General features: G+C 39.6%; 1 protein-coding gene across 1 annotated transcript in view; it reads right to left on the bottom strand.

The window, feature by feature from the left end:
• Positions 1-5,870: 5,870 nt before the first annotated feature.
• The window catches only part of jam2b (junctional adhesion molecule 2b), a 10,423-nt gene continuing 1,556 nt past the window's right edge, over positions 5,871-14,737 (bottom strand). The window contains exons 2-10 of the mRNA XM_005942228.3: positions 12,619-12,684; positions 12,093-12,203; positions 11,795-11,944; positions 8,970-9,151; positions 8,735-8,843; positions 8,538-8,645; positions 6,920-6,938; positions 6,788-6,827; positions 5,871-6,642 (exon numbers count right to left, since the gene is read on the bottom strand). Coding sequence (XP_005942290.1) covers positions 6,604-6,642; positions 6,788-6,827; positions 6,920-6,938; positions 8,538-8,645; positions 8,735-8,843; positions 8,970-9,151; positions 11,795-11,944; positions 12,093-12,203; positions 12,619-12,684 — 824 coding nt within the window. The 3' untranslated portion in view covers positions 5,871-6,603. The remainder of the gene's footprint in view (positions 6,643-6,787; positions 6,828-6,919; positions 6,939-8,537; positions 8,646-8,734; positions 8,844-8,969; positions 9,152-11,794; positions 11,945-12,092; positions 12,204-12,618; positions 12,685-14,737) is intronic.

Here is a 14,737-nt window from a genome sequence, read left to right as displayed (position 1 = left end):
GATTGCTGGTGCAAGTGTGTATGTGTGTATGCATGTGTGTGCGTCTGCGCGTGTAGTGGCAAAACCATTTCCATCCTGTGTCTCGGCTGTAATTGCACATAACAGTCCTGTCAGGGAGCGACGCTGAATAACAGCGCAATTCAAATGGACATGAAACAGAGAGAGCTCACATAGCAAACTTTCCCTCTGCTCTCCCTCTCGGCTTCACGCACAAACACACAGCAGGACTCTTTGCATTGTAAGAGAGAACCACGGCATGAAGATTTAATGAAAGTGTGGGGGACGTTTTCTGCTGGGGTTTAAATGTTTAAATGTTTCTATTTCTTACTGCCACAGTGGGAAGAGACAGTTTCCTGCGGCAATCCGCGTGTCACTGGTCTTCTTTCCAGCTCCCTTTGTCGCAACAGTTTCCCTGAGGCACGAATGAATTAATGCGCGTATGATGTAAGCTTTGCATAAGCCAATAGCTGCTAATGGTGGAAGGCTATGGCAACTGTAAATGTGCTGCAAAATGATCATCACACACAAAGAAACACAGCTCGCAGAAGCAGATTCTTATAGCAGATCAGGACTTGTGAACAATGAAAAAGTCAAGTCCTCTGTGAGAATGGTGCGCCACGTGTTGTGAACGTCGTGCCACCTGCTCATAAAAAGCAGGTGCTTTTTTTGGGGTGGGGGGAGGGAGGTCTTATCTTGCACAGAGCATTATGGGTAAGGCCCCAGTGAAGGCAATTTAGGCTCCAGGCAGCAGCACAGGTCAGAGGATGTCCTGGCTCGAGGATTTAACATCTAAGAAAGCAGCAATCGTGACACAGAATTTATTTGACAGATACCGCCCACTCGCACTCAACTGTGCCGTCTCACTTATTTTCTCACTCCCCTCCACCCCCCACTGTCGCTATTGGACAGATACGCACACATTCACAAAAGTGATGTAACAGCCCCCTTGAGCTGTAATCCAGAGTGAGCATCCATAAAGGAGGCCTGTTAGGATGTTCAAAGGAAATTGCAAAAAATGACCACAGCAAGCAGTTGAGCAGGAACTGGATATTACAAGGAACTGTGTGTGTGTGTACTTGTATTTTTAATTTTATGAAGACAAACAGGTCTGACTATATGGTGCATAAAGACCAAGTCTTATGGTAAATATTTGCTTTTCATTTGCGTGAGTCTCCACAAAGTCATTTTAATATCCTCCAAGGAAGACGAAACACACCTGTTGGTCTGTGTGTTTTCTTATCATATTCGTTTAGCTCCAGTGACAGATATATGTTCTCAGCGGCAATAAATATGTAAAGAGTGCTCCTTCACCTCTTTCTCCCTATAAATTAATTGGAAGGTACGCCCAGGTTGGAGCATGTGTTACTTGCATATGTAAAATATTGTTGATGTAGATGTCTGTGTGGGGACTACTGTTTTCTTAGAATTCAAATACTCAAGCCAGGACATCCCCCGATCTTTGCTGCCTGGAGGCAAAATTGTATTCACTGACGCCTTACCCATAATGCTCTGCTCCAACATTGCTCAGTATTTACAGGATTCTGGGAGACTTTATTAGTCTCTCACAATGTGGTTATTGTTATCGTTTTTATTTATATAGCACATTTAATTACAACATCAATGTTGACCAAAGTGCTACAGGTGGTACAGAAATACAAAATAACTAGTACCAAATACCAAATAACTCTCATACTGTATTAAAAGCAAAAACAGTGAAAACAAATGTGTTTTTAGATATGATTTGAAAAGATTGACAGTAGGAGCCTGTCTGATGTGTAGGGGCGGACTATTCCTCAGTTTAGGTGCTGCTACCCTAAGCCCCTGATCACCTCTGTGAACCAGCCTAAACCTTGGTATGGTTAAAAGCTAAAAATCATTCGATCTAAGAGATCTAGAGGACACATAAGGCTGCAAGAGGTCAGACAAATACCCAGGAGCCTGTCTGTTCAGAGATTTGTAAGTCAACAATAACATTTTCAAATCAAATCTGAAGTGAACAAGAAGCCAATGAAGAGAGGCAAGCACAAGGGAAGTAGTTTCATGTATTCTAGTTTGTGTCAGAAGACAAGCTGCAGCTTTCTGGACCAATTGCAGTCTTGCAAGGCAGGTCTGACTAACTTCAACATATAAGGAGGTACAATAGTCAAGCTGGGATGTAATAAAAGCATGAATCGCCCATTCAAAGTCAGCCTTCACCTTAGAGAAAAGCCTCAGTTTGAAAAAAGACCAGTGCACAATTGAGCTAATCTGTTTTTCAAAGGTGAAATTAATATCAAATACAACCCCCAAGCTCTTGAGGTTTGCAACCATTTGTTTCCTCTCGCCTCTTATTTCCGTCAAGTTCAGGTCTGAGCTTTGAGTGGGTCATTGCAGCACCTTGATTTTTTTCTTTTTCAGTCTTTCTGGTTTTGATTTGCTGCTGTGTTTGTTTCATGACCCACTTTAGGCAAAGCTTTATGTGTTGAATAGATGGCCACACATTTTACTCTAGAATACTTTGTGCGTGAGACTGCACTCAGAGACTGCAAAGTGCCTGCCTGGACAGTTCACCAGTGGCTGCATAGGAAGACCAAACCATCACTCCTCCACCACCATGCTTTGCAGTTGCTACGATGAGATTTTTTGTGCTGATATGCAGTGTTTGGCTTTCTACAAATGTGACTCTATGCATTATGGCCAGACATCTCCACTTTGATATGTGCCACAAGTTGTGCGGTTTGTTCGGATGTAACTTTGCAAACTTAAGATGTGCCATGTTCACCTGGTATCTCTTCCAGACATGTCCTACTTGTTCAGTCTTTTTCTAATGGTACTGCCATGAACTTCACTATTTAACACTCTAACTGAGGCCTGTCAAGTCTGAGATGTAGCTTTGCAAATATCCAATCAGCTTATACATCAAATATGATGTAAAAGCCACCTTATTGTAGATTTAGGCTCTGCAAACCCACATGGGTGCAGTTATTGTTATGAGCTATGTGAGGCAGGCAGGATTGCAGGACCCAAAATGCAGACTGGTGGACAAAACTAAACTTGAAATGCAGCTTTATGCTGGACTACAGTTATACAAAAACCAAACTGGATTGAACAGGAACTAAACAAGCAGGCAGAACACACAGCATGGAATGAGGGAGATCGCGACAAAGGACAAATGGTGATGCGCACATACACAAAAGGGCAAACGAGGAAACACAGCTGAACATAATCTAACTAATGAGACAGGGGAAGCACAGCTGAACATGGAACACACAAGACAAGAGACTGTCAAATTAAAACAGGAAGTAGGAGAAACACACCGGGACACAGACAGACAAAACCCAGGGAAAACAGGAAGGAGAGAGCGAGGGGCATGCCTGGGGAAACATGCAGCTACACCAGGAGACGAGACAGACTTTACAGGAAGGCATAACACAGGAGATGACGGGGAGGACACACAGAGACAAGACCAAGAACTAGAAATACAGATAACTAAACTAGGAACAAGTCACACAGAGAAAACAATAATGACTTAGGTTGGATATATGCGAAGCTCCGCTGGAAATCTCTAAACTCTATACACTACTGGAGCTGATGAAGCATAGCCGCAGGAGAGTAAACGAGAGTGCATCTGCACAGTCCTGTAAATATGTCTAATTAAGTGATTAAAAAAAAGCTGGAGTTGGATTGGACCACGGGCATGGAGAGCCTTTAGAAATCCAAGTGCTCAGAAAATGGTCTCAGCTGGCTTCATTTCTACGAGCTACATTAAAATTCAGCATTTTAACACATCATTTATAACAATTCACAAATTGATGTGACACTCTGAAAGGTGCCATTCTGCATGTTGAGTATTTTCACTTTTGACACTTTAAATCCATTTTGCTGCTCAATAATTCATGTATTTCTAAAGCCAATCTGTGAATGCAAAACATCTACAGTCTCTTACTTTGCAGGACTGGATCAAGAACAAACAAATTACATCACTATTTAAACTCTCAATGCTCAGTTTACATAAAGCGCACGTTGTTCAACAACCAGATAGATTCAGAAGGTTAAAGGTTTTTGAAATCTAAAAATAGGATGTTTTTACATTTTGTAGGTGTTGACAAACTAAGAAGGGTCACTTCCTTCCTTTCTTGCCGTGCTCCATTGTTGGCTAAATGTGTAATAAGAATTCCTGCCTTAATCTGGTGCATTTAAAATAACATTCAAAATAACCTTAATGAGTTTTGAAATAATTGCTTTAAGCTGAGAGCTAGCGGCCATCGTGCACTACACAGACAGACATAAAAAGTGTCTGCACAATGCATAGGCCTACAGCGTGGAAGGCATCTCATCTGCATACACTACACCCAATGGTGAGCAGTTAATTACTGAAAAAATGAAACAAAAATGTGTTGTCATTATGCTAAAATCAAAATTGGCTCCCACTGAGGATACATTTCCCCCACACGTGACAGATTGTGAGAACATTTGCGTTTTATAGCTCGCCTAATGTCCTTTGCAGCCAGAGAGACAGAGAATAATCTGAGCTTCCATAGAGCCATAGGAGCAGATCAATAGGATGTGCTTACTGTGATCATTAGAAAAGGTTATTACCATGTGCGAGAATAGATCCATGCTGCCGGTTCCTGACATTGTGCATTCTGTAGCCATTACGGATCTTGAAGGTCTAAGTAAAACGTGAATCAAATGTTAAAAAAAATATAGATGCATTAAGAGATAATAGATCTTCCCCTGGAAAAGAAAATGGAATAAAAGCTGCAGGAAACAAGTGCATTTCAGGGTTTTAATTTATGGGCATCACAATGAGGAGAACAAAAAGCACACAAGGAGAATGACAATAGAGCTACTGTTCGTAGACAAATAATAGATAAAGGCATCCTGTAGCCACAGGCCTGTGGTCTCTGGTGGTATGAACAGATACAGCCAGTGCTGCACTGCTCTCTAGTGGTCAAGTGAGGAATGTAAGGAATGTGTGCACACTCAAAAAGCTGTTTGCTACAAATAAGTGATGACTCCTATAAAATCTTTCATCTTTATTATTAAAAGTTTTGCTCCTATTAGCCTGACTGGAAAGACAAAAACCCACAGAGGGGATGAGAGATCATATCACACAAGTATCACACACGTCATAGTGGGTAAGCAGAGGAAAGCACATTAATTCTGTTGTTGCTTATGTTCACAGCGTGCAGTAATAATCCGTTTATTTATTTCAACATTATTTTTACAGTATATTAAGTAGTTTGAATGACCTTTAAAAGTAATTTCAGTTCCCAAATGAGATTCTCTCTTTGACACCAAACGGGTGGCAAAGAATAGCATAGTCACTCATTTTGGAGCAGAAGAGATGAAAGAAGAAACACTATGAGTGCAGTTTAAAGATTTGTGGTATGTGAAGGACAGGTACACTGTATTCAATTTGAATGGAGCTTGTTTGTTTCGATGTTTTCTTTGTACACTTGCGTATTCCTTTTTTATGACAAGAACTATTACAATGTTTTTAGTGTGAGTACTAGAAAAACATTTCTCTTTGAGCAGCAGACAATTTGTTTTTATAAAAGACGCCAATAGAAATGTCAAAAGTTAACAATATGTGGGACAAGGGGACACAATACTGTGCAATCTTACATAAAGTGGGAGTTTTGCTGTAGTTCAAAAACTTCCAGTGCAGAGTAAAAAAGCATTTGGAAAGTTTGCTTTGAGAGCAGCTTTGCCCAAAATGTTGAGGATTAAATGTAAATCCTGTTTCTGTTCTTTGAAATTTGCACAAATACTTTGAACACATACTGACATTAATGTCACAGCACAAATCAGCATATTGTACTTCCCGCCCTGAGTGTGTGCCTGACTCTGTGACAGTAAATAATCCAGCTTGAATTGCAAAGAGCTTTCTTATCCTTTCTTTATTGGATTAAAGTCATCACAAGATTTGAGTACAAAACATTTACAAAGCTTCCAAAACGTCATTCAGTGTGTGCAGACACCTGTTCATCTCTCACTCAATTTATATGATCAGAATTTAAGCAAATACAACCAAAGATATAAAAATACAGAAGAGATCGGCTTACAAATAGGTTTAGAAAAATATGTAAAAACACGAAGAGAAAGATAACGACATATATAATAGTATCTCTATATGTAATATTAAGTGAAACCAGGAAGAAGGATTTGATCCATGGTTTAGTGTATGCAGTAATACTGTGGGTGGTTAGTTCCTGACCAGTAGGTGGGATTAAAGAGCCAAAACGTTCTCCAAGTAAAGGTGGAAAACCAATTTTAGAAGTGTTTTGAAACACTGAAGACAAAGAACATCGTGAAAACAGTTACACAGCATTTGATAAAGTGGTAAAGTCATACATTTTGACGTGTGCTTGAGCTACCTTTAAACTGTCAGTGCGTTATTTTATTTACAAAGCAGCAAACCTGTTGCTAAGTATTTCACGTCTTTGCTTTTGCTTGACGTTTCAAGAGGCCTCGATCTTCATCTCCATCCCAGACGGCATCGAGCAGCCAACCTAAAGCGCGGCGACAGTCGATCAACCTCCCGGTGTTTTGAGCAGTAACTGCAGTTACTTTAGTTTTTTGGATGGTTTGATGTCAAAGAGGAAGAAGGCTTCGCCCTCAGATCATGAAGGACTGAGTTTGTTTGTAGTGCTTGAGCTGTAGGGAGCAGAGAGACATACAGTGACACATTTCCTTTCATTAGCTTGTGCCTGGTGTTATCAGAAACTTATCAACAGTTGCATTCCAAATGAATGCATGCAAAACAAGCCCTGATTTGATAACGAGGCCTTTGATCACTCACGTTGCGGGTGGGAGGAGGAGGAGGGTTGTAGGACTTGGTGCTGAAAGGCAAGGGGGAGGGCAGTTTAGTCAACACTTATTATTTTGGAATAACAATAAGGGCAACATGCAGGGCGGAAGAAGAAACTCTCACCTTTTTGTTTTCTTGCTCTCTGTTCGAATAAAAAACAAAGAAAAAATTAGTCAATACATGAAAATTTGTCAGTTGTGGTCACAATACCTCAATTCTGGGAGAACTCGAAAATACAGAGATTTACTCAAGTAGTCATTTTTATGTTTAACTGAAGTTTTTTTTATTAGTTCTGTTGGGTCTCTACCAAACCCTTCATTTAGTCACCAAATGTGTCTTTCTGTTATTTGGTGCTAAGTCCGGTTTTGCAAAGAGAGTTTATTGGTGAAAACAACTGCTTGCAGGAAACAGTGATAAGAAGAGCAGTAAAACAGTAAATCTGAAAGCAGTAAAATCCAAACAATTGAAAGGGTTTTTTTTAGGTAAGGCTTTAAATGCAGGAAGGATTCTTTCACGAGAGCATTTTTAAATGGTGACACTATGTTACTACATATATCAGAGTTGTTTTCTCTGTGCTTCTCACCTTATTGTTGTTTTCAAAACATTAGAATGAGCATTAGAATTACAACCTGATCAGAAGAATAACCAAATACTTGCTGCAAAAACTATTCATTTTAATATGAAAGACTGGCAAAGAGGACCTCTTCCACCCAAATAGCTCTTGGATATTTGATAAAGTACCGTGTTCAGAAACACATACACGTGATTGTTCTCATTCTAATTTTGTTTACAATTAAAGTTTGCATTTATCAACTCAATCCTGTTCCACGGCCATAGACGAAATTCATCTAATCTGGTATAAAACAGTATTTAAACATTTTTTTTAAATAAAAGGCTGAATCCATTGCTGACAGCCTAAAAAAATAGCTGCTCACTCATCTGGTTGCTTAGGTGCAGATCAATAAATTGACATGCACTCTGAGAAACAAGTCCAAATGGATGGACTAAATATAAGTGAAGGTGTGAAAAAACAACACGTTCTCACTCCCAAAGCGTAACATTTTACGCTAGGTGACAAATCATCGGTATATTACGCTTTTGGTCACCCAACACATCCCTATATTACGAGTTCGAGAACCGTTTGGAATGAATCTACACATGTATGTTTATTTTACTTAAATCGCTTTGGAAAACACTATCTAATATGATTAAGGTGGTGGTTAACGTTAGGATTAAGGTTAGGGTTAGGGCTGGAATACACAGCTGGGTTGTGTGTTACAGCGGGAGTGTCATTTGATTTCATGCACAACGCAGGAACGCAGACGGTCACCTTTCGCATTCCCATGGAACGCCTCGGGACGTGACAAATCGTTGGCATATTACGCGAATAATGCAGAATTATTACATGACAGGACGCACTCGAGTGTTTTTCTCACACGCCTAAACGCGCTCTTTTATTCCGTCTTCCTTCTCTCACCCCAACCGGTCACAGCAGATGGCCCCGCCCCTCCCTGAGCCTGGTTCTGCTGGAGGTTTCTTCCTGTTAAAAGGGAGTTTTTCCTTCCCACTGTCGCCAAAGTGCTTGCTCATAGGGGCTCATAGGATTGTTGGGTTTTTCTCTGCATGTATTATTGTAGGATCTACCTTACAATATAAAGCTCTTGAGCGACTGTTGTTGTGATTTGGTGCTGTATAAATAAAATTGAATTGAACACATTTGTGGCAGCACTGCACTACTTACTTTTGCAGCAGCCTCGGTGTCGGCAGACACACACACAGATGCAGCAGAAAAGCATGAACGCTGCCAAACCTGCAGCACCTGCTATTAAAATCGTCATATTCAAAGGATCTGGAAGCAGCAGAATCAGATTTTTTTTAATATTTGGTCTCCAGAGCGTGATGCATAATCTCCAGTGAGTACTTTCTTAAAATACTTACAGTCAATAACTTTGAGTTGTTGGGCCACACAGCTCTTGGGCGCCCCCACACTGTTGGAGGACTCACAGCGATACATCCCTGCATCCACCTTGGACACACTTTTAAACTTCTGCTCCAGACAAACAGAGGCAGGCGGCAGGGTACACGAAAGGAATAACAGTTGTGTTTTTGGACCCTTGTATAACATTCTGTACATTATATTATATTGTATTTGAAAATTTTAGGTAGCACTCACCAGTGTGCCCTTGTTTGTGTCAATGCTGTAAGGAGTCTCTCCCGTGGCTGTTAGTGCCTTGTTGTCTTTGTACCAGCGGTAGGTAGCGGGAGGCACACTCAGTTTGTCCTTACAGAGAAGCTCCAGGCCTGACCCTACAAACACAGAGCTTGGCACGTTGCAGGAAGGGACATGAGGCGGCACTGAGAGGGGGGAAAGACAGAGAAAGGTAAAACTATATATTTTTTAAATATATTATGTTTTCAATTTGTAAGACAACACGAAAGTCTCCCTACAAATGCTTAAAATGTTAACATCTGCATAGTGTAATATCACTTAATAGACTTTTTTAGGCAAAACTAGAGAGGTCTGATGATTCCTCTTGTTATAAATTATGTCAGATTGATGTATTGATCTGGAAGTGCATTTCCTGCAGCCACCAACCAAGTGTCTATTCAGCCAAACATGTTTCCCATACATCACTCCAGAGATTTCAGTCAAAGTGAGGCTTTCACACGTGCCAGCTGGGAGGCTGCCAACCAGGAACTCCACCAACAAAAAACATTTGTGCGATCATTCTTTTATCTTTACAATGTCCACAAATGACCAACATGTGAGCATCGACCTTCATTGAAATCTAACAACGTAAAAGAAACTGTGTGTAGTTTTACCACAATATGATGACACGTGTGACTTCACGACTTGTATTAAGAGTGCCAACAGAATTTATCCGTGAAACTCTTGTTTTGCAACCATGTTATTTTTGTGAAAGTATATATGTAATCACCTCAAATGACATTTAGATTTAATAATAATGAGGCTTTTTTTCAATAAGTTGGTGAATAATCTTAAAGAAAATTAAACTACACTGGCACAAAACAGTCAGGCTGTTGCAACATATCCTAATGGAAGAGATTATAAAGTTTATAAGAAGTTGTTATTTGCACAGTTTCTGTGGTTTGCCAAATATATCTCACATACTCTGTAAACTCATTACTTCATGCTGCAAACTGCAAAACCCCCAAAATCTAACTTCTCTTTGGAAATGTAAATAAAATGGGAACAATATCAAAGGGCATCCAGAGGTATTTCTATGTGCGTGCTGGACCTTCACGTGGAAACTAGAAGCTTGGATCTTTGTGCTATGGCAGGAATGCATAAACTACTGAGTCGTTATCCTCGAACCTCAGAGAAACAACCATATCTCTTCGAGCAGGAATGCACAAAATAGTCAATTCATTTATAATTTCTGAAAGCTGAGTGAGGCGATGTAGACTTTTGCCTGACAGCCTTGAGTTCAAACGTTCAGTGCAGAGTATATTCACATGTACCGCACAGGGAAGAACACAACATTGTGTTTCCTTTAAAAGTACCATATGTGTCTTGATTAAAATCACAATGAAAATAAAGAATATATATATTATTATACATTATACAAGTTATGAATCTAATGTTACTTTTCCCATTTTTTCTCATTTCAAGCTGAGGATGTGTCAAAGAAACCATTTTTACCTATTTTCAAAAGATACGAAATAGCTCTATTTTCTCTTTGAATGAAATGTCGAAATGTCTTCGACATCACAAAGTTCATCTTGATCTGAAGTGAGATAACCTAACATCCCACATCATATAATACCACACTTCACTGATGGCCAGTGGGTGGCTGGCCTAACATTCATAGCAGCAGGGTGGCTGATTTGATTTCATCTGGCTAGCACTTTTACACATTTAAGTTTTAAAAATGTTGAAACACAAAAAATCAACCTGATTTATTAATAGATTGTCATTTTTAACACCTATGCACTACCAAGCCGCTCGGATATTGTGTAACAGCTCGCTTGCGCTCACCATTTTCGGTGTGGTGAACAGCACCGTACAACAAAAGTGGCAGAAAAGATCTCAGGGATTTCATTGGATGTGTCCAAATTCAGGGATCGCATCCTCAAAAGGACGTAAAGACAGAGACGCACAGAAGTTCTTGGCTGTTAAACTGGATGCTCTGCTCCTGTCACCTAGCAACCATTACCATGTATCTTGGACATCAACATTTGACAGAAATGGAGAAAATCTTTGTTCTATATCATTTTTTTTACCTTAATGGAGAAAATTATGATGTATCTGTTGTCAAATGAACACGACATTTGAATTTGCACAACATTTGTCGCCTCACTGTGATGTCATTAAAGGATGACACACCTTCTGCTTTCAGTTTTGACTTCTTTTCCACATATACGAGCGCCGATGTGGAGGTTTTGCCTGAGTGGAGACACCTGATGTAAACAGTACAGACCTGTGGTGATTTCACTGTCTGTGCAAAACAACCCATGTGCCAAGCATAATGGAGAGTTCTACTAAAGTTAGCATGCTAATAAAGTCATGGTGGTCCAAAGGTTAATGTAATATGGCTATAGCCTGAGATGGGGTAGTTACTCAGAGTAGCACCCTGTACAGCAGTCCAACATAAACGGATCGGGCACTGAGGTAACGGTTATAATTTCCTATCCATAGCAGAGCGGATTCAGAGTGGCTGCTCCATGCTATCAAGAAACTGCTTCTATCGTAAATTACTCCACATATTGCACCTTTAACGACTGTCCTCACCCTAATCTCACAATTCAGGTGAGGGAGGCTTGTGTGAATTGTTTGCAGTTATTTGTGCAATACAATCACATTTAAAAGATTTGCTGTGAATCCTCCTGATTCCACCAACATGTACATTATTGTTTCACATGTCACATCACAGGAGTTAAGTGCCATTGACTTGCACCCTGAAATAGTTTAGTGTTCACCTCTTACACAGATTTGTCCTATCCCTATCCTTATGTACGTTTGTAATATATTCATACCAAGAACATTAAGTGTCACAGTGGCCTCTCCGAGGTTGACGTGATCCTCGCTGGCTGTCACCTCACAGCGGTACTCCCCTGTATCTTTCTGAGTGACGGAGTGTATCGTCAGCGTCGCTCCCTCTATCTTAGCCCGTCCAGCGTAAGACCCTAAAGTGCAAAAGACGGAGAATGATGAACAAAGAAAACAATCAAAGCAAAGTGTCAGCAAACATAAAAAAAAGGCCACACAAAATCTTCTTTATTAAATCAGGTTAAGTTTAAAAACAAATGCGTGCAGTAACGATCCGTCACTCACCTGTGAATTTGTGATTAAAGTAAACAAAAGTCACCCCCTTTCCTTTCTTCTTCCACTCGATTCGAGGGTTCTGATCTTTCTCCGTCTTGAACTCACAGGACAGCACAGCGTCTAAAAGTAAAAGTAAAACAATATTCATCTTTAATCCTTACGTTACCTTTTTAATGTCTCAAACTAATTGATTTTTACCAACTCATGCACACTCATGACTACGGATGATCTATTTCTTTATTTATATCCATGTATTCTGAAATATATTCTGGTAGTTGCAATTTTCAATAAAGAATAATTATTTGAAAGTGTTCAGTTAACATGAATGTGTTTTTTTAGAGGAGAAAAAGACAGAAATTGGACAATATGATAATAGAGATGTTTATATCTAGTTTGTTGTTTTCCTATTATTTGGAATTACAATAGGTTAAATATGAAATATATTTTATTAAGATGAAACAATAAGACTGTGGCCATTTTAAGATAGCAGACGAATTATGTTCAGGAATGTGAAAAACTGCAGTGTCGGTCTCACCAGTGTGCTCGTGAACCTCCACTTTGGGTTTACTGCTGCTTACTGTCACTGATAAACTGACAGGACCTGCAGAAGAGAGAAGATCAGCGTCCTGTGAAAGACCAGTTTTACTCTCAGACCATCGAGTACAATCTTTAAATGTTTACTGGAGCACATAAATGGAAATGTTAAACATCTTTATAGTTTCAGATCAAGGAGCTACATGGTAAACCATCAGACACAAGAAGCTTACTCATATGTAAACAGGACATTTGCTTAATGCTTGGTTTTTGTGTGGAAGCAGTCGCACTCACACACATTTGACTTTCCAGTCGAAGCCTTAACGCAAAGTATAGAACAGCAGTAATAACCTGTGGGGCTTGAATGTTCTCACAACGCAAAATGTTCTTCACAAGAAAAGTTTCAAACTGCAACTGGTGCCCATAAACATAGTAATACATGCCGACAGAGACAAACAGACACTGAGTGTGGAGCTACATCCTGGTGGTGCCAGGAGCGGTGCTGTGCAGGAATGCAAGTGATGGATGGCCCTCTGACAAGCTGCTTTAAGGCGACCTGATAACCGCCTTCAGTGATCTGTCCCTTCAGCACACGCAATCAAACACCCACGTTTACCTCGACATTAAGCAGACGCCTTCAGAAAGAGATAAGAGAAAATAATTTAGAGTGACACGCCACCTAAAAAATAAATAAACGCTTCAAACGTGGCTGTAAAATCTGACTTTTATATTATTGGCAAGCAATTTTGCTGGAAATAAAGTTTTTATTGTAGAACTTGGAAGCTTCGCAGAGGTTGCTGTTACAGGATACTCCCTTGACATCACGTAAACTGAAGCGGAGCTGCTTTGTGAAACTTAAATGTGTCACGTGACCATCAGCTGTAAGTGTGCTTTAAGTAAAAAAAACAAAAAAACATTTGAAAGCAGCAGAGAGGAGACTGGTAGTAAAGCTGAATTACATAACAAGCTTGTACTTGAGGATTAAAGATGGGGAGAAAGTGGGCTGGAACGGTCCTTCAGTTAACGAGCAGTTAAATCCGATAAACAGATTAATGCATATTACTGACCAATGAGTTAATTTTTCATGTGCTGTAGACTGACAGTATGGATTATGCTCAGTAATAACAAAATAATGATATCCCACAGCCCACTTATGCTTTTAACGCATCTTTTCTTTTCTTTTTAACGGTGTTCAAAGTTTCAGTCACTCCGTCCAGCATTTAGCGATACAGAAGAGGAGCGAGCATGAACTGAGTGGCATTTTTTTGGCTGGTGATTTCAAATAAAACTTGCAAACAGCTCGAAAAATACGACAAATATGTGGTAAAAACATTGTGTGACAAAGTACTTCTGTGCAGTCTTACATAAAATAACTGCTAATAAATGCATAGTTGTAAATGTGAGAGATGGAGAAAGAGGTAAGAAAAGAGAGGACAAGAAGATTTTTAAGGGTAGGAAATGGTCATCAAGTGAAATCGGTTTAACTTGAAACTTGAAATTTAAATCTTACATATAATGTCCTAATTGATTTTAGAGTTTTTAAACCCGATTTTGGAATTATACATGTGACAAACTAATTGAAGCTTACAAATTCTATGCTATTCAAATTTGCGTGAAAATACCAGGCAGTCTGGTAAAGTTTAGTGTTGGCTAAACCGATACGTTTGCAGTATTGTAGTGGCGTTTACTGGTGCACAGCAGGCTGTGTTGTCCGTGGGCAATGTTAGGATGTATATCAAGGGTAGCAAACATCAGTTTATTTTTCACATGATGATTCTGATCAGACTCGCTCTCTGAATTCTAACTTTTATATTAGCTGGATTGTGTCAACAGCTGAAAATCAGAAACCTTTGCTTATATCTTGTTTTTAAAAAACAGTTAACAATAATGTAGCAGCACAGGTCAGCTGATTAAAACCTCTACAGATTTAAAAAAATAAATAAAAATTATATTGCAGCCCAAAAAACATCATATTGTAACTTATTCCTTAGTAATTCTTTTTCCAATGCTACACCCAAACTACACCTGCCAAATCCCACTTTAACCCCTGACTAGCGATGCATGTTTCTTGTGTGTGTGTGTGTGTGTGTGTGTGTGTGTGTGTGTGTGTGTGTGTGTGT

Source organism: Haplochromis burtoni, unplaced genomic scaffold (genome assembly GCF_018398535.1).
Source record: "Haplochromis burtoni strain Fernald_Lab_line unplaced genomic scaffold, NCSU_Asbu1 Contig_333, whole genome shotgun sequence".
Taxonomy (NCBI): domain Eukaryota; kingdom Metazoa; phylum Chordata; class Actinopteri; order Cichliformes; family Cichlidae; genus Haplochromis; species Haplochromis burtoni.
The sequence above is the reverse complement of the archived record's forward strand: the minus strand, read 5'-3'. Positions and strand labels throughout refer to the sequence as shown.